The 20617-nt window shown below is 40.4% G+C and overlaps 1 protein-coding gene and 1 long non-coding RNA gene across 2 annotated transcripts in view; one reads left to right on the top strand and one right to left on the bottom strand.

Annotated features, from left to right (window-relative positions):
* LOC148595929 (uncharacterized) overlaps nucleotides 1-20617 on the bottom strand; it is a 227433-nt gene that overhangs the window by 152899 nt on the left and 53917 nt on the right. The gene's annotated exons all lie outside the window — the stretch shown is intronic.
* Nucleotides 1-20617, top strand: part of PDSS2 (decaprenyl diphosphate synthase subunit 2) — a 97486-nt gene that overhangs the window by 23445 nt on the left and 53424 nt on the right. Inside the window, exon 2 of the mRNA XM_088538270.1 lies at nucleotides 18040-18171. Coding sequence (XP_088394396.1) covers nucleotides 18040-18171 — 132 coding nt within the window. The remainder of the gene's footprint in view (nucleotides 1-18039; nucleotides 18172-20617) is intronic.

The raw sequence follows: 20617 nt of genomic DNA, 5'->3' as shown, positions 1-20617 counted from the left end.
AAGGAATTAATGCCCCAGGACAAGTTCTTTTTGTGTTTGTGCTTTGTGTTTGTGCATTTCTTACAGGAGATTTGAGAAGAGAATATAATACAAGGGTAAAAATTATATAATAATATATATGATTATATAGTGTGTATATATGAGTCCATAGATATGTCTGAATATAACAAGCATAATCTATGTGGATATATAATTAGTGCATAATATCTATATGATAAAAAGTGAATTTATTTGAAAAGAAGTGCTTTGTGCTATGATAGGAATTGTTGGCTTGAAGTAATTTAAGTCATCAGAATCTGACATTTTTATAACTTTTGGTGTACGTGGAATTATATGTGGTGCATGTTACTTGTCATTTGTAGTAGCGGACTTGGATTTTCTGGCTTGATACAGTGCCTCAAATGCTATACTACTTCAGAGACAGCTTAAGCTGTTTATGAATTCCTTGGTTTTAGTTTTCATGGGCTTTGAATGAAAAGGAGGATTTGTGATTGTAGTGAAGATTGGTAATTTGTATCAAAAATCTACCAAGGTTTGGTAAATTTGATGCAATGTTATTGACTAAAAAGAATTTAGATATTCCATGTTTTTAGATGTTATCTTATATAAATACTGCTATGTGGTTCTAGTATTATGTTGTTTTATAGCAAGATACTTTAAAGGTTTGTGTTTTAGTTCATTGGCAAGCATAGTGGGTCTGGTAATACTAAAACATCTATATTACACATGGTAGTAAAACTTAAATTTATAAGTTAAAGTTGGTGTGAGAGTGATGAGGTAATGCTGATAGAGAAACCTGGGAGTTCCAAGGTGGTCCTTGGAAGAGGGCCTGTCCTAATACGTTAATATGCAGTGGCTCACACTAACACAGCGGATCCTCCCTGGTGGAGCATCATGTATACTAATAATTTTAGCATTACAGTTAGCAGCTGAGGTGCACCAAGAATTAGCAGAGTTCTGAAAGAAACACTTGCATTAAATCCTTGACTGTCACTCAAGTCTCTAGATGGCATTACCAGTGTCCTCTGACAAACCATCACCCAATTTCTCTGATATGAAGGCTGAATACACTGTTTTTATTCTTTTATCAAAATAGACTCCATGGAATCAATTTTAAAAAGGTCAATAAGGGGAGCTAATTAAACTTTACTTGTTGAGAGTTTGCACCAGGATTGACATTTTCTGTATACAGTCTATTAACATTTACAATTTCTTATTTTTAGATTTCTGACTTATCTGCAACTTTCAGATGCACCCTTGACAATTGAAATATTATTTTTCAGTCATTAAATATAGAGGAAAAGAATCTAATTATTTAAAGACTAAGAATTTTGATTTGGTTTCAAGTTCTATTCAGTGATACTTCCTAGTATTGGTGGGGGTAAGCTGGAAGCCAGGCCAGGAGATGGGGCAGAAAAGTCAGGCTAAGCCTTGGTGTGTATTGACAGCCTCTTCTCATAATTGAGTTTTGCAGGTTTATCTGACAAAGTTTCCGGGTTATGACAGAGTGATCCTTCTCTCTCCCTTCCTTCCCTCCTTCCTTACAGGAGACTGAAGCCTCATGGAAGGAGGGAGGAGGTGGAACCAGAAATCTGTGTCCAGGCTTAAGCGCCTCTGCTGGCACTTAGGCTTTTCATTCACAGTTAAACGTACAGCGTTGCATATTTTTACTATTCTAAATTTTCGTTATTTCTTACCTCTGACTCACGCTGTTGGATTAGGACTTTTTGTGCAGTTTCTATTTTCTTGTTTCTGATAGAGCAACTGTTTTCAGTTTCCTCACAGCACAGTTTCATGGCTCTTCAGGAATTTGACACGGGAGGGAAGACCTTTATGCTTTTTGCATCTGAAGCAGCAAGTAGCTAAAATAAAATACAGAAGCAGATATGGATTTTTAGGGGAGAGATTCAGGTTACTCATTTTCTGGCATTTCTTTGTTTCTGATCACTGACACTTCGCCACACAATGATAATCACATTTCATTTTAGAAACCTTGGGACAAAAAGAGACATCTGAACCCAAACTCAGAGGTACCAACAAGTTCTGTCACTCTAACTGGCCAATTCATAGTCTACTAAAGGCAGAAAACAAAAATCTGTTTTTTTTTTTTTTTTTTAAATGGCATCTAACAATTCAAAAAGCAGTATTTGCCAACTGGCACGAACAAACCTGATCGGTAAAGATGACTGTTGACAACACTGTGTTTTATAATTGTAGTGGCATATTTTTAAAAAAAGCCCTAATATATAATTCCAGTGACATGCTTTTTAGATATATGTATATTTTTCATTTACATTTTGACATTTAAATTTACATCATCTTATGATCCTGTAATTTTACAGCTCATCTTACATGTACTTTTTTCAACGGCAAATTGAAATCACAGATGAAGTGAACTTAACTGGAGTAAAGGAGGAGAGAAATGTTTAGTGGTATGGAGGAAAGGGAAAAAAAATTTTCATAGCACACAAACATATTCCTTGGCTGCAAGCTTGTACGTGCAAATTAGGCTCATTTATGAGAGCGACCTTTTTCTTTTCTCTTGTGCTAACAAATCTTAAGGAAAGTGCATATGGTTCCTTGGAGTATTAAAATGTATCCTGCTGCTGGCATCATGGGGAGCACAGTTTGTAATACTGAGAAACTTGCCAGCACGCTGCAGTAAAAATATAACTGGACTACTGGATTTTTGGTGAAACTGCAGGAAGTTTGCCAAAAACACCTTGACTGGGATCCAAAGTTAAGTTCCATCCTTCATATGTAAGATAATAAAAGAGGGGGAAAGAAATTCTTGTCTGTCCCTTTGTGATGCTGTTACTCTTTCATTCATAGAATCATAGAATCACAGAATGCCTAAGGTTGGAAGGGACCTCTCGAGATCATCTAGTCCAACCCCCCTGCACACGCAGGGTCACCTAGAGCATGATCCCAATTTCAAAATACTCATTTTAATTAAATGACTTTTTTTAGATGGGCAGTATAAAATTACCGTTTCTCGTAGCACAATTCTGAAATTTTACAGAATGATCAACCACTTGTAGCTTTGAAGCTGTTTAATTGTACTGAGCTGGCAGGTGTCTCCTCACATTCATGCAGTTTTACTTGCAGAAATGTGTGTGTAGGTGTTTAGTTGTATGCCCTGAGCCAAATGTGCGTAGCATAGTTGCTATTAATCAAGTCCTGCACCTCAAGCAAAGCGTATGTTGGATTTTGGCTTTTCCTCTTTTCCCCTCAGACTTGTGGACTACGTTGGGTCAGGCTTGGTTGTCTAAAGGAACTTCTGGAGTAGATATTGCTAGAGGCCATCCTGAAGCAGGGTTTGTATTTCATTCCAGAAGCAGCTTGAATAACTGATAAACTCTAAGATAATACAGTATTAGAATACTTGAAATCATTGTTGTTTTCTATAATTGTATTTCATGATATTTAAAAAACTTTTTCTTAATACATACTGACACTCGAGTGTCAAGAAAATACATAGACTGGATGCTCTAGCAGTTTTCAGGGAGTTATATCTGTGCACGGGTCCCTTTTGCCACTGCCGCAGTAACAGTTTGCTTTTGATATTAGTAAACAATATTTGATATAAATATAGGCTTATTTTTAGAAGTGTCTGACATCTTTTGTCAGTTTGGTGTTGCTGCTTTGGATGACGTTACGTGGTATGACTGCAAGCAGTGTTTTGCTGATCTTCACTACAGACAAATTGGAAATCATGCCTTCTAGATAAGAGTTCAGATGTTTCTATCATACAATTTAAATTGTAGTTTATGTAAATGAAACCGTTATGCAGAAACACGCTCTCAGATCTTTAAATATAAGATCACATAATGATCACCTTGAAAATAAGGTGGACTTTCTGTCACATCCAAGTTCATGCTTTTTTTTGTGTAGCACAAAATTATGACAGAATTTTTAAGATAAGCTGTTGTTGAAAAATACAGTTTTTAACTTGAGTTCCTGTCGGTAGGACCTTTTAATGTAGTTGTGAGCTATGTGGCAAGCTACCCGTTAGACTAAAATAAAATACCTGCGTTTTTATATCTAGATAATCTGCATATTGATATAATCATTTAAAAATGTCAGTCATTTTCCAATGTACCCCAGCCATGGTTTCTGTTCTCCTTCCTACCCCGTCTTTTGTCTCATCCAGGATTTAACGTCAGCTCTGTATTCCTTTGTCACGGTCTGGCTTGTCATTTTTATTTGCCTCTGCAGCTCTTGGAGGCAGGATCAAATCAATGACTGCAGTTTCCTTCCTTGTGCCTGTTAATCCAGGGGTTATTTTCCTTCTGGCAATCACAGCTTGAACTCTCCAGATCTTTTGTTTCCCCAAGTGGTAGACCTTGGAAAATCCTTGTTTTCGGGTTGTCTGACGATTCTTCTGCCTTAGCTTTTCCTCTTACAATGTTTGGCTTGGAAATTGTGTCTTTATTTTTGCTTTTCGTTTTTGTTTTTTTCCTTTTCTTTTTCCCGAAGGTTTCCTTTGTATTGTAGGTATCTGAAGTGTTAGGTTGACTTTTCAAAAAAATCCAGTGGCACGTCTTGCATATAGCATTGAACCCCTTGCTTCAACTCCAAGAATGATGTTTTAGGAAGGTACTCTTCGTTTAAGCGGTTGGACTGGTTCCTTTCTTCCACACTGCTTGCAGCGCCCTTTCCATGTGTTGGCGGTACAGCCGGAGTCACGGCAGCCCCATAGATTGGTCCTCTAGACGCCGCACCGGGCGCCTCCGCCTCAGGGCCGGCATCTCCGGGAGGAAGTGAGTTGGTCGCTGCCACCACCACCACCTTTCCTGAGTAACTTCGCAGCTCTGCTGCTCCATCAAGCTCCATCTCCTCTTTATTCTTGTTGATATGTTGTCCTGAAAGTATGGTTTGCTTTTATATGTAAACAAAGCAGTTGGTGGCAGGACCAGGTTTGTCTAACGTGTGCTGTGTGAAACCCAGAATCCTCCTAAAGGACATGAAATACACACTCGTACCAAACGGGATGCTTTGCTTTGTAATTGCCAACCCTAAGTTCAGGAACTCACAAAATGATTGCTCTGATCTGTCACCCCTTTTACAGGAAGGACTCTGCCAAACTGAACCTAATCAATTTGGCATGATAGTTAACATTATATTTGGCTTTACTTCTACTTTCGTACCCTCACTGGCCTTTGTAGCTTTTGGTGCGTTTTCTGATTCGTTTTTATAATGTATTTTTTTCCTGTTGTCATTTGTAATAACTGTGCAAAAAGAGAGACTATACTTAATGTAGCCTTGTGAATATTGAAATCAAAACAGTGTCTTCTTTTTAAAGTCTCCTTCAGCTGTAGGAATTCTTGATTTTTTTTTTTTCAAATATAACCCTTTGAACATATAGACAAAAATACTGTGCATAATTTATTGGCTTTGCAGTATTTATTCTCAAGGTGAACAAGAACAGGGAATAGAGGATGAAAAAACTTGAAGAAACTTGATACCTGAACTTAATAGTGCTTCCGTTTAGGATCTGTTTTCTGATTTACTCTGAAACCGCTGTTCACATTCAGTGTCGTGCTCATTCAGGAAGAATGAGAGAAAATGCCTTATTTTAGTTATTTCCTCATAAACATCACTCGTTGAAATTTTAAATTGTATAACTATGAATTATGAGATTAATACTGAAGTACATTATGCCTTTCATCCCAATAGGCCTCTCTCCTTTTTTGAATCTTGCCCTTTCCCAGCAGTTCCATGCTGACTTCTGCATTCCCACTGGAGTTTAAAAGCACATATTCCCTTCTTATTCACCTGTGTTTATAGTGCACCTATGTGAGTGAAATAGGAAATGCTTTATTTCAACCATGTAACTAGAATCCCAGAACTGCTGGCATAGGAAGGAGCCTCTGGAGAACATGGGATCCCAAGGTCCTGCTTCAGCTGGGTCGGCTAGAGCAGGACTGTGTTCAGGAGGCCTTCGAGCATCTCCAAGGATGGAAACTCCATAACCTGTCTAGGCAACCTGAGCCATGGCCCAGTCATCCTCATACTCTTCTTTTGTTTAGATGGAATTTCCTGTCCTTCAATTTGTGCTCATTGCTTCTTGTCCTTTCTTTGGATAACACTGAAGAAAACGGTTTGACCCTGTTGTCTTTATATTTATTAAAAGTAAATATTTGTACACATTGTGTTATAAGTATGTTTTACCCAGCAGATATTTATGAGCATAGGTCAGATCCCCCATGAGACTCCTCTTCTCCAGGCTGGACAGTCCCAGATCTCTCAGCCTCTCCTTGCATGAGGGATGCTCCTGTTCCTTCCTCGTCTTCGTGGCCCTTTGTTGCACTCACTGTAGTGTGTTCCTGTCTCTCTTGTGTTGGGGAACCCTGGCCTGGAAACAGTGCCCCAGATGATTCTTTCCCTCTGCTCTGCCCTGGTGAGGCCACATCTCCCTCTTCCTGCTGGCAACACTCTTCCTGCTGCAGCCTACGAGGCTGCTGGCATGGGGATGGATTGCTTGCTTGGGTCAACTTGTTGTCCCTCAGGACCCTCAGGTCCTTTTCTGCAGAGCTCCTTGCAGCCAGTTGTTCTCCCTCCTGTTTGGTGCACAGATTTGATTTATTCCTCTCCGCACGCAGGAATCTGCGTTTCCCTTTGTTGAACTTCATGGTGTCCCTGTCAGTCTGTTTCTCCAGCTTGTTGAGGTGCTTCTGAATGGCAGCACAACCATCTGGTGTATCAGCTGCTCCTCACGGTTGTGGGTCGCCCGCAAACTTGCTGAGGATGCACTCTGTGACATTGCCCAGGTCTTTACTGACGCTTTAAGCACTGTAGGCTCCACTGCTGGCCCTTGGGCTGTGCTCAAGGCCGGGTGAGTGGCCTTCGGCTGAGCTTTGTGCCACTGACGTGCCCTTTGAATCCAGCAGTTCAGCTGGCTTTCATTCCACCTCGCTGTCCACTTACCTGGCCTGCACGGCCTCCGTTTGTCTTTGAGGTTATTATGGGAGACAGTCTTGAAAGTTTTACTGAATTTGAGGCTTAAAAAAAGGAAAAAATATACTGTCCTCCACTCGTCTTTGAAGCCAGTCATTTCATTACAGAAGGCTGATCAGGTTGATCGAGCATGACTTTCCCTACATAAATACATGGTGACTACTTCCAGTCACCTTCTTGTCCTTCGTGTGCTTCAAAATCCTTTCCAGGATTTTTTTCCATCACCTTTCCAGGGATCAAGTTGAGGCTGAGCAGCCATAGTTTCCCAAATCTTCTTCCTTCTTCTCTCTCTATTTTTATTTTATTTTATTTTATTTGAACTTAGGAGCGACATACACTATCTTCCAGCCCTCAGGAACTTGCCACAATCGCTAGGGTCCTTTCAAAGATAAATGAGTGTCACCTCACAGTGAAACAGGGCAGCTCCCCCAGGGCACCTGAGCATCCCGCCAGGGTCCCATCATGAGCTTGTGGATAGCTTAAATGTTTGTAAACCTGATCCTCTCCACTAAGGGCAAGTCATCCTTGCTCCTGACTTTCCATTGGTCTAAAGTAAATCCTTTACTGATCTTGTTCCCTTTACTGTCAAACGTTGCAGGAATCACTGGCTGGGATCTCCGTCAACTCTTTCCCTGAGCCATTAGGTTCTTCATTGAAGTTATGGCAGAGTTTTCAGACTATATGATTTTAGGAGACTGTTCTTTTCTACAGCAGATTTGTGAAAACTGACATATTTTTGGGTGATCTCTTGGCATTATTGAAATTATTTAAATCTTAAAATTATCTAAAATCTGAGAGATTGCATTAATTTAGGAGCTGGTGTAATTATTCACCTATATTCAGAAGCTTTGTCTCCTTAATCTTCATTTTCCAGAAGAAACCAGAGATCAGGTCTGGTGTGCTGTTACAGCATTTAAACTAAATCTGATTCCTCTGAGATGCTTAATTTAGTGGCATTTTAGATGCCTCGTGCAGGGAGGACAGTGCAGTCTCCTCAGCGCAACAGCCCGTGCAATCAGAGAGGCGCCTTTGGAAATCTGCAGAGGGAAATCAAGCTGTGTAACTCGAGATGCTTCCCTTCCTTTCTTCCTCTGAACGTGTAGGAAACGTAAGTAGATTCTGTTGTTCTCTGAGGATGTGAGATAGCTGTTTTCCTCAAGAAATGTTAGGTGTGTTGTCCTGTTGTGATCCGGTTGGCCTACGTGTTATCTCTGAACAGAAGCCGCTAGGGCAGAGACTGGTCCATCCTTCGTAAAGCGCGCAGCTGTATGGCCTTCTCTTGGGAAAAGGTTTCATTGCCCTGCGAACACAGTTTACAGTTTGGGGTTTTGTAACCGTGAGACTCAAACCATTCACAGAATCGTGGTGGAAAACGCTTCTCCTTCTTCATGTTGAATCTGGGCCTCTCTTTAACCAAGGACCAGGCACAGCCAGCAAGCTTTGCTCAGAGTCACAGTACTGCTGGAAATGGGAGGGCACGGAGTTCTCCCACCATTGCCGAGCCAGCAGGTAGTTGTCACTGTAATCACAGGCGCGTTTTGGCTTCCTCTGCACCTACAGGGCACAACGTGTTGGCCCGGCCCTGCACTGCGTGGGGCTTTGATGGGAGGTAGTGCAGTTCTGAGCAATGATGGGACATGGTGGGGCTGTGGGGGACAGCCCCACTGTTAAATTGTACCTCATTGCCTGGTGTAAAGTGGATAAATATAAAACTACCAACACATAAATTTTGTGCAAATATGTTTTGTGGAGCTTATTATTTTTTTGCTTAATGTAGTTGTATTTGATGAAATGCACAGGAGACTTCTGTGCCGTAGCACATTCCTGGCTGCTCTGTGCGTATTGAATGCTTGTTATCCTCTTGATATCTGCCAAACATTATCACATCTTTAGTAGTTTATGCTTTCCAAAATGTATTATTTGCTGTTTTATGAAGTCGAGTGGTCACTGAGAGATTTGAGTGGTGTTTTTTTGTTACTGAATATCAACCTTACTGGTAATAAATGCTTTGGTACTGGTAGCAGATTGGATAGGAGGGGGCCTGGAAACTTGTATTCTGAATAAAGAAAAGACAACTTTTCAGTATTATATCTGCCTGAGATGTTAGTGCTCAGTGGAAAAATATCAGACTTCACAAATGTTCTGCTATTTTTTAACAGTTTTATGGGGATTTCGTATGCAAGTGTTCATTGGCACTGAAAATGGCATGGATCTGATTAATATCAGAGGGAGTCAGATCAGTTGTTAATACTGCTAAATTTTTGTAATTGTTTCATAAAGTAATTTGTAATGTGATTAAGATAGAGGCAATACTTACTTCTAAAATGTGCAAGTCAATCTCCGGTAACGATGGCAGTCAGCCTAGCGCAAGTTCTGCTTTTCCTCCACCCGTTTTTCCTTTGTTTTGTTTTGTTTCTGATTTATGGCAGGAGACATAGTAGACATGTAAAACACTGGAGGAGTAAGTGGATGGCAAGAGTCTATGTCAGCGTGAGCTGCTGCTTGTTACTGCTGCAAACTTTTCCAGAGAGGTGCCAGAGCAAACGCTGGGCCAGAGCGAGTTCCCTTGATAGCTGCAGACGTCCATGAAACAAGAACACTTGTATATCTTGTAATATTACAAGATATTGTTTATCTTGAAATATTAAGATCGAGAGAGTTTCTTTTTAGTATTTTTCAAATCAGCTGCAAGAATAGCTACTGCTTATTATGACACGGTGAAAGTGGGTTTACACCTTGCTTTGCCTTTGATTTTTGCTATAATACATTTACAAAATATTTTAAAGCATATTTTAATACCAATGGGTGTAAATATAGTTGCATTTTTATTTCCTATTCAAATTCATTTTTATAATCCCTGTCAGATTCATATTTGTGGTAGTAATGTGCCCTGCCTGGCAAGTGCTGAGAAAACATTTATAAAAAGCTTTGCCAAAGGAGCCTGTTGACTGTACAGACTGCAGTGACTTTCCTGATGAGAATCCTTGTGTGTTTATGGGGGGTGGGGAGGAAAGACACAAGTTAAACATGTCTGATTTGTAGATTTGATTGCTCAAATACCCAGGTTACTTAATAATGCTAAGACATTAGATGGAGTGGTGCAGCAGTTCTATTGATCTGCTGGCAAAGAAGCAGATCTGACCACTCTTTGCCATCTGTTTATAATGCTATATAAGGAAGACCTTACTGGTTGCCATGGAAACCAACATTTCCAAAACCACGAGTGTTTGCTTAAATTCTCAAGCCTTCTAAAATCTCCTTTTTTTTTCCTGCTGAAAAAGAATAGAAAATCTCTGAAATTTCCCTGTATTTTTTTTCTAGCAGTTGCTTTGCTGTAAAATGCTCTCAGCATTTTTTTTGGCTGTGTTTTATTTCATAACTTCATAAATTTTAAGTATGCCATTCATAACTTAATGAGCTTATTTAATGCTTAGCAATGATCCAGGAAAAGAGGATAGATAGTCGCTGTGTTTAGTGTTTGTCTTTGTAACAGGAGTTTTTTCTCCTCAAACTAGCCTGGCTGTGATATTGACACAGTGGAGTGGAAACTAGGGAATTTGGATGAAAATCAAAAATGGAAAATATTTCTTACCTGAATAAAAGAACAGATGCATCTCAGTTAAAGTAGTCAACCGACTGGGTCTTGCTGTGAAGAGACCCGCTGGAATTAATAATCTAGAGTAAAACATCAAATGGAGGTAATAATAAGTGTGGTGATGGTGTAGGTTTGTCTGTGTTATTGGCAATCTTTTTTTTTTTTTTTTGCATAAAATGAACCTTTGAAAAACCCTTGGTATTAGTACTAAGAAGTATATATATATATATATTTGTTATAGGATCTCAGGTTATTTCTACTCCTTCCTACTCCTGGGACTGTACAATATACGTAGCTGCCTTGCTTCTGTCCTACTTCTCCGCTGTTTTATGTTTTGTTTTTCTTATTTTTTTTTTCCCTACCAGTATAGGAAAGGTTTCTACTGTGCTGTACCCAGGTAGCTTCTGTAGGCACGGACAAATGTAGGGTTTTTAGAAGAGGTGCTGCAGTTAAACGAATGGCACAAACTGGTTGTCAACCAGGGTATTTAAAATAAATATTTTTATTTGCAGGTTTCTTAGAGTGTGTTTGAACTGCGCATTAACTGAAAATAATTCCCTTAAGCACTCAACTTTGAACTTCTATTTTTTCACTGCTAGTAAAGAACCTTCAGTGTTCCAGGAGAATAAATATTTATATTAGACTTATCTGAATAATACTGAGCTAAGCTGTTATATAACAATATTGTTGAGTAGGGAAGGTTAAAAAATTTTAGATCATTCTATAATAACAATGCACACTGTAACATTTTTGCTTTTTTTAATGTTTCATCCATTTGTAAAACATGCTGTGAGCATTCTCATCATGAGATTATGGCCAGGAGGTGACCTATTTCATTTTGCATTTCCCCTGGTAGAGTTTGTTTAATGCAAAATACCTTTTTTCGACAGGCTGTACAATTACAATATTGCTCAAGTGACACTCGGTTTGTAGAGGTGTCTGAATTCGTTAGCCTCGTGGAGCTAATCACACTCCTGCCATTCACAGGCCTCTCCCTGAATATTTCTGTCCCTTTCACTGCTTGTTCCTGCATCCCAGAAAGCCCCTTTCAAAAGGGTAGTCTTGTGCTTGAGCAAACCTGTTGATATTGGGTGGCAGTGGGTGCTGGACCTCCCACAAAGCTTAAGTAAAGTCAATATTGATGGAAAAAAATCAGACACACACAAATTAGTGTTCTGTCTAAGTATTTGTGGTTAGAAACATAAGGGTGCCAGACCTGCAAGCTGCTGCTGCTGCTCAGAGTAATTGCACTCAGACACTAACTGCATTCTTTGGTATTAGGCTATTGCCAGCCTGCTGTCCACAACATAATCCAACACCACAGCGAACACCAACCAGGGAAAACAGCAGATAATTCTTCTTTTTTCTTTTTTATTACGTGGTTGTGTTAGTGTCATCCCTGTAAACAGGCCTTTCTGCCCAGCCCTGTCATCAGGTTGGGGGCGGGAAGGCTAATACTGGTTTTTGTGCATTTTGGCTTGTTATTGGCTGGCCGTACATGGGAGAAAGCTACCTAGCTACAGCCAAAATCTTTTTTTTTTTTTTCTCTGAACAATTAAGCTTTGAGGTCACATCTGATTGTACCTGCCCTTGTTTTTATTTTATATATATGTATATATATTAATGTCTGTAATAGGCTCTGTCTTGATATCCTAAATGACTATACAATCTAAAATCAACTCTACTGGAACTTTAGTTGCTGTAACTACTAACTGTTGGAGCAACAAGTATTGCTGTATTTTTTCATCCAGGTAAAAAAATGGGTCGTCCTCTTTCTCCTGCCAAGCAAAAGTCTTTTCCATTGGTCCTCAGTTGCTTATAAATTTTGCAGAAAATTGGACTCTAGAGGTTTTTTGTTTTGTTTTTAAAGGCAGCTCTTCTGTTTCCTCATCCTAGGGGATGACCTGTCATAAAGGCAGTAGGTATGTCAAGAGCTCTGTCAAGTAATATGCAAACATGCACTTGCTTTCTACGTTAAAGATTCAAATAACCTCCTGTTTAGGAAACAGTAAATCCAGTAGCAATGAATGGCAGATATGGATGTCTGAGACGAGTTCTGCAGGCTTCAGGGAAAACATTTTCCTTTCAGGAATTTTAAGGCCGTCAGAGTTTCTAGAAGCTGTAAATACCACAAACTGCCAAGAAACCAAGGCCAAGCATCAGTATTTGCCTTGTACCTGCTCAAATATCCACAGTTTCTTAAGCTTAGTCTGTATGACCCCATTTGATTTTCTTAAATTCTTTTTTCCGAACTGTTCTAATTCCTGGAAGATAACATCTTCTGCACTCATCGCTGAACTCAAAAGGTTGGTGGGATTCTCCTTTAGAAAGTAGTACATTGTATGGGGTATATGCTGGTGTTTTTCTGCTTTTTTTTTTTTTTTCCCTTCACGGTGTCAGTTCGTGGCCGTTGGCTCTCATCCTCCTGTGATACGTTGCACAACAAGCCTGGCTCCATCCTAGTAAACCCCCATGGGTACTGAAAGGGGCTGGTGCATGTCCTGAAGCCTCCTCCAGGCCGAAGGAGCCCGGCTCCAGCAGCCTTTTCTCCAGGGGCAGTTGCTGCGGCCCGGCCCAGCGCTGACCTTACTGCAGTTGAGCAACATTTCTCTTGTGCTGGAGGTGGCGTTACCAAAGTGGTCTGGCGAATGCCGAATAAGGTGAATAATCACCTGCCTCGATCTACCTGTGTGAGCCTCTAGGTAGAGGCAGAACCTGCGACACAATATCCAGATTTGTACAAGCTGTGCTTTTAAGTATAGGTGGGGTCATCACTCTCCCCAGCGGACTAGGTACCAGAGAGTTCATAAATGCAAGTGAAGTTGCTTCTGTGTCTGACGGCCGTTGAGTGCATCCTGAAAAATGCTGCCGTTTTGGCCGAGCTGAGTGTGTTTGCAGCCTTGTTAGTGATTCACGGAGCGTCCTGAGGCTGCGCGGCAGATTGGAGCGCACAAATTAAGCGCTTGCACAACTTAGTGACTCCCTATCACAAAGTGTGGAGCCACAGAGGCAGAGACAGGAACCCAGAGTCTCCCCAGGGCTACAGCCTCTTGCACGCCCTGCCTTAGTGTTAGTTGTAGAAGCATCGCATCAGCTGGCGGCCAGAGCTATTCAGGAGCTATTTGAGAAGTGAACAGCCTTGAGACTTCGACAGCAGATGAAAAGAAGTGACTGTGGCTGCATTGGCTGCATTTAGCATGCACCAAATATGTAATTCAATGCTGAATTTAAATGTACACATATCTGAATTGTGTGCTCTTATGGTGGATCATGAGATTTGAATTTAAGTACAATATATAAGGCAGGGGTTTAACATCTGTTTGGAAAAAAAAAAAAAAAAAGAGTGTAATGGAGCGCTTTTTCTGGCAAGTCATTAATAAAACACACCAGGTAAGAGGCCGGAGGCTGCGAGGACTCCTGCATTCTTGACAGGAGCCGAGCGCCGCGCTGCGAGCTCACTGCATCGTCTCGGCCTCTCGCTTTAAAGTTGTCAACTGCAATTAATTTTGCAAAGCAATTTTTACTTTTTGAAAAAAGATACTCTGCACCTGCAGCCATAACTATCCTGCTCTCCTGTCTTGCTGCGGAGCAAAATAGATGTTACTTTCCCTGGATGCAGTAGATTTAAAATTGTCTTTATTGCATTTGGGATTGTTGAGTAGAGCCAGGTTTTTAATTCTTTCCTTCTTTTTTCCCTTAGTTTTTATTTGAGCCAAAAACTAGCCTGTGCATTCACCGATGTGCTCCTAAGCTTAGAAATTTCCTCCATCAGCAGAGCTGATTTGGGTTGTGCCTTACGGCCTTTTTCCCAGCTGCTTTTTATCAGAGCTGTGTGAACAGGTGACTCTCAGCCCTCCTCCTCCTTCTACTCAACATCTGGCACAGGGACTAGAGGGCTCAGGGACACCCAGGGGCTCCCCTCTGTTTTTCCCCTCTTTCCCGTTTGGAGGGAAACAAAACAGTGAATGAAATCCACCGTCACAGTGGCGGTATTTTAATCGCCCGTGTATTTTTGCTGTTTTATCCATGTCGATAGCACAGTGCTGTATCTGCCATGTTTCTTGCTTGGGTTTAATTTCACAAGATTTAATGAAAAAGCTGGTGAGAGCAGGAGCTGCTTTGTTCCCCCCCTCACCATCTTTGTGGTGCGTGATGGAGACGGCTGGGTCAGAGGAGCGCTGCTTGCAGGGCTGGGTGGGTTTGCGTGGCCTGTCCCCCGCAGCAGGCGGCTGGCGCGGGGGCTCTCGCCGCCCTCGGCGTCTGTCCGGGCCGGGATCCTCTCCCCGAGGCTGCCACGTGGGGTGATTATTATTATTATTTTTTGGGAAGGGTTGTTCTGTATTTAAAGCTGTGAATCTGCCAGTTCTCAAGCAGGCGATGTTGTCATGTGGCTAATAACTAGGGTAGCCTTTTTTTTTTTTTTTTTTTTTTTTTTGACAAATCCTTAATGTTTTGCAAGAGCAGGTTGTTGTAGCGTGTCTGACTCACCTACCTTTTTTGGTACGTGTTCTACCAATTTGGTACGTGTTCCCCCAAGGATGGAGATTGTATTTTCCCGGTACAGCAAGGAAAAAGACACTAATGTGCCGTTTTTTGGCTACCTTTCGCATACGCTCTTGCTGTGCCACGGAGGTTTTCTGAGTCTCTGTGCAGAGTGTGTGTTTTTTTTGTGTGCACAGTTCCACTTGGGTTGCTCTCAGTTCCCTTTTTCTTTTCCCTAGCGGCACCTGTCTTCTGCCACAAACCCATCAAGACTAATTGCACCATCTGGAAGACTTTTGTGTAGCTGCTCCTCGTGCAGACGCTCTCCGGGGAGCCTCATGCAGAATGCGAATGTGACCCCTGGAGCCACGTCAAGTAGCTGCGCTGGTTTCTAGCGCTCAGGGATGGTCACCAGAGACCTGGCTTGCTGCAAGTCGAGAGCGGTTTGCTTTAGTGTGGATGCCTTGCGCGTCGGCCACACAACTTCAGTGTTGTTTTGGAAGAGAATCAGACTTAGAGTGCTGCGCTGGTGATATAGCTGTAGAGGAACTGCTGGCTAAATTTAGCCGCAAGCCACATGTAACATATGAACAAATTAAGGCATCTTCTTCCTTATTTTTAAAACTGTTAGCCCTTCACTCATCCCACCTGTCTGTGCTTCCCATAAATAATTCTTACTAGTGTTGCAGTCACTTATACAGCTCTGAAACAATTGTTATTGCTTATGAATTATTCTCAAGTATTTTCACCACAACTTTTTCCTTTATTTATTTTTAATAATGACTTCTTTTCATGCCCCAGTTCAAACCAGTCTAAAACATTGCAATGGTTTATTTGTAGTGGTACCAATCCATGCCATGGCTCGTTTGAAAGTCAGGGCTTTATAATCCTCTAGTGCATGGCTTTCTGTATTTCCTGTAAAACCGTGTGACTGAGCATTAAAAACCCAAGGTATTCTGGTTGTATAAAGATATCGCCCCAATTTGTTACGCATTTCAAAACAAAACAAAAATCTATGGGATCCTGCATAAAGTAAGGCACTCTGGTTTTACCAGCACACACGTGTGGAGAGTGCCAGTAACTTTTTCCTAAACCTCCTTTTCTTTCAAAGTGCTGGAGCAGGGAATGGCCCTGAGGAAGTAGGAAGGCTGGGATTGCCCTTAGCTACATGGCTGCATAACCTGGGTGCTTGTGTGAGTACTGAGGTCCCCTGAAGCCCAAGCCAGAGAGTTCCCCCACCACCAGAGTGAGGAGTTCTGTACACGGGATGATTATTCAGCATGAATTATTCCAAATACGTATTTGCGGGTGATTTTGTTTGTTTTCTGGAATAGTTTAATGTTCCCTGTGGCTCTGACTTTGGAAATCTCTGTCCCGCGGATAGTCCTCAGGCCGCGCAGGCCTCCCACACTGGGGGTGGCAGGGAAATCCTTCTCTGGAGACCTTCCAAACCCGCCTGGATGTCACCCTGTGCCACGTGCTCTGGGTGTCCCTGCTGGAGCAGGAGGGTTGGGCTGGGTGATCTCTGGAGGTCCCTTCCAGCCTCAGCCACTCTGTGATTCTGTGAAATCCACACGACCCGCGCGCAGGAGGCCGCCCCGCGCTCCAGCAGCGTCACGGAGCGTCGCGCTTGGGCTGGCTGTTGCGCTGGCTGCAGCTGCTTGTTTTTAAAAGCCTCTTTGAGGACACAGGAGGTGAGAGCTGGTGACTTGTGACGTGGTTCCTTCTCAGGACGCAGCATTTGAATCTCATGTGCCAAGAGCTCAAGTCCGTGCTGAGTGTCTTTCACCTAAGTATTGTGTATCCGTGGTCCCATAATTTCCAGAAGGGAATTTTAAGATAGCTAGCAAGGTAATGATTATTTTCTGTTCTTGCTATAGTGCTCTGTTTGGAGAGATTAACGTTTAATCACATTAGTGCAAATTGAGACCGATGGCTGTTTCCAAGACAGTTCTGTTCTGCACTAATCACTGCAAAATAGAAAGTTATACTCCGGAATAAGATAGGTTGAACTGCTTAGTAATCTGTGGTGTAGTTATAATTATTAGCAAATGCTCTGGTGATATCAGAGGAATGGGTTCTAATTTACTGGAAATTAGTTTAAAAAATAATAATATTTGGAATATATTATTCTTTCATTTGAATATTTGTCCTTATTAATGATTATGGGAAGTAGAAGGTGTCTTTGACGAGCAAAGAAAGGATGAAATTTGAGACTCCGCAAAAAAAAAAAAAAGGCAAAGCAAAATTTGTATTAAAATAAGTTAATTTCAGAGATGGCGCACCTTAATGGTCATTCACTTCTTTTTTTTTTTTTTTTTTTTTTTTTTTTTGACAGAAAGGTTTTGGAGGTAGCCTTCTGACCCCAAATTTAAAGATATACAATTTGAAACTGTTTGCTTGTTTAAATTTATTTATTTCACTTAACAACTTATATGCTGTTTCATCAGTTTTTGCATACTCTCTTTCTAAAATCCATAGCCACATGGTGTTTATTGTGCAGTCTTATAGCTACTCTGGTCTAAGCACTTGTATTTGAGAAGGATATAGATCTTAATTATACTTTCCTTTTTTTTCTTTCCTTTTTTTTTTTTCTTTCTTGAAGTATATGGATTCTTTTAGCTTATTCAGATGTCAAAAATCAACTGGAAATCTCTTATGTTCCTATTACAGTATATGACATAAAATTAATCTGAAATACTCCTTTCATGACATCTTGACAGAAATGCAGGACGCAGGCTGCTCCTTGAAAACAATCAAGATTTAATTTTGAATGCTCATTTTCATCTGTAGTAGTCATGTTTCATTATATCGTATGGGTAAAGAATGATGACAGAAAATCATGATTAATAACTGTAGCTTATTTCCACGGAGGTGTGAATATTAGAGACTCAATGAAATGATGGCAGCCTGAGGTTCAAGGGGTTTTTTTTTTTCCACTTTTATATAACCAGTGAAAATGACTCTTGAAAAACTTGTTTTTTTTTCTTTCCTTTTTACAGTGGGTTTGTCTACGATAGCCGGAATAGTTTACAGATGCGAGGTTTGGTCGTACTGCTTATTTCCAAAGCTGCAGGACCCAGTACAGCAGAACTCTCTTTCCAGCACAACATGGTCAGCGGAATTTATTCCAGGTAGGTAGTGATTTCCTTTAGTGAGAGTACACCCAGATAAATTTGTTAGGCCACTTTGATCCGAAATCACCTGAAGTCTGTGCTTACGTAATTACGAAAGTTGAAAAACAAAAAAGCCAAACCAACTTAAAATAGCAAGGATGTGAATACATGTATGAAATGACTGCCCTAATTATTTTGGCTTTGTCCCTCAGGATTGTTACAAGCTTTCCGCAGTGAAAACCATTTCCTGCTCTTTGTATGACTCTTAAAATAACTATGCCCAAATCCTGCTTGAGTTTCTGGGCACAAACAAAATAAATTCATTTGAATAAATGTAGTTATTGGAAAGTTTCTGTAGAAAGGTACTCAGAATCAAAAAAAGAAAGATGCTAGAAATTTTTTTAATTAAGTATTTTTGTTTTAAATTACTCGAATGTTACTCAGGTGCACCTATTTGCTAGAAATATCAAAGTCAGGTCGCCAGTCTGATGGAATGCCAGGTAGTTTCCCAGGCACACAATTTTTTGCTGTAGTCTTCTTAACAAGTATTTTCCCTAAAACAGCAGGGTAGAATAAAACTTTTACCCCTTAGGTTTTGCAACAGAATTACTGAACCTATCATTAAGTTTTCTCCAGTCTCCCTTGCATGGTTTAGCTTCATGCAGTCAAAACTTTTGTTTTTTATGTGCCTTGTTTTTTTTTAAAGTATTTAATGCTTTTAATGATAGTAATCAAAAATAGTGGTTGCTCTTTTGCAGATTTCAGAATTGACTGATTGAAATAATAAGTAATGTTAATGAAATCTAGTTGAAAAACTGCCAAATCTCCATTTTTGAAGTACTCTGGAAAACTGATTCTTGTTGGGAACAGACTGTTGCTGCATTCTCGGTTAAAGCTTTTTTGATTGCTGCGATATGTTAAATTGCTTGCGATATGTTAAATGAAGATGCAAAAACTTAGTGGCCTGTTTGCATCCTGATCTGCTGTGGAAATGCAGAGATAGCGTTGTACAATTGAAAAGACCAAAGCAAACAAAGACTTTTAATCTTTTATGACTTTTAATAAGACTTTTAATATCTTATGATGGGGGAGGGGGATGTGGATGGGACAAGGGTGGGAGGTTGAATAAAGAGACAGAAAATGGACGTGAATTGGGAAGGACAGAAATGATGGTAAGAAAGAAAGAAGGCAAAAATATCATGAAGGTTTGTTATGGAGGGGCTGTGGGTTTTTTTAGCTGTTTAATTCTGTTCTTGTTTGGTTTTGTCCTTAATGTCCCCATAGGGTTGTAAAAAAAAAATTTATATTTATATGCAAATTATGCTGTATGAAAGTGTAATTCAAGATAGTTAATTATAGTAGAGGAGGTGGTGTAGTTTGTTTTGTAAATGATTGAAAAAGTTCATCATATGTGTGCCCTATAAAGAGAGATGAAAAATAGTATTTTTGATAACAAAGTTTTTGAGCATGATGGTGCTGAGCATTCTGATAACTTCTGAGCCCTTCAGACTGCCATTAGAAAGGTGATTATTTATTTTGAGCAACTACAACCTTGATTTAAGACAAGCCATCTGGTATAAATGGACATCACTGGAGCTATGCCAGTTAAACTAGCTGAAAATCTAAGTTTAAACACGAGGTAATAACCATTATATTTATCTTAGAGTTACCAGGGCACTCCAGGAAGTTTTGAACACTGCCGCACAGAATCCTTGAGGCTCAGGACCCTCTGCAAAAGCGGTGGCAATGGAGGAGTTGTTAATTTAAATGGTTTTTCATTGAAACTTTAAATCTATATCATGGTGTAAATGTGAGCAAAGTGGAAATCTACTGAAATGCTGGTGTGTTGTAGCATTTTGTGCAGCAAAGGGCCAGTTTTTGCCTTACACTTAAGTCCTGGCAGGATTTGCCTTTGGTTTAGGGCTGCTGTCTTTTTTAATGAGTCTGTGCCTGTGAGCTTTTCCAAATACCCACTGGGTCTTGCTTCTGATTTTGAGTACTGTGTAAAGCTAGGAGATCAGGCCACCTGTAAAATTGTGATCTTAAAAGGGCTTTCTCATTGCTTTATGTTTTACAAATAAGGTTTTACAAACTACCTCCTCCCGAATAGGAACCAAAAGACATTTTCCATTAGTGCATTTTTGTCTGCCGTCTTAGTTAGGGGGTAATTATGTATGGTGCATGAGATACATATCAAAGGCAGAGTATCCTCAGTGATCTAAGAAATGCACTTACTCCATTACTTGTTCATCTGCTTCTTCAGCTTTCGAAAGTGTTTGTTGAAAATAGATTTTAAAGAGATTTTCAGTTCAGCTGTAAACTATACAGCCCTTTTTGCTGCCATGCCATATAATTACTTCATCTTTAGATACAATATTTTGCTGGAAATGTTATTTCTGGCACTGTAATGAGCATCTCCATTGCTGGATACTTATGTGCTGTGAACATTATAGTGCGGACTGTT

The sequence above is a fragment of the Tinamus guttatus genome, unplaced genomic scaffold (assembly GCF_059628265.1).
Source record: "Tinamus guttatus ecotype Peru unplaced genomic scaffold, ASM5962826v1 Tinamus_guttatus_pri_ptg000046l, whole genome shotgun sequence".
NCBI lineage: Eukaryota > Metazoa > Chordata > Aves > Tinamiformes > Tinamidae > Tinamus > Tinamus guttatus.
The sequence above is the reverse complement of the archived record's forward strand: the minus strand, read 5'-3'. Positions and strand labels throughout refer to the sequence as shown.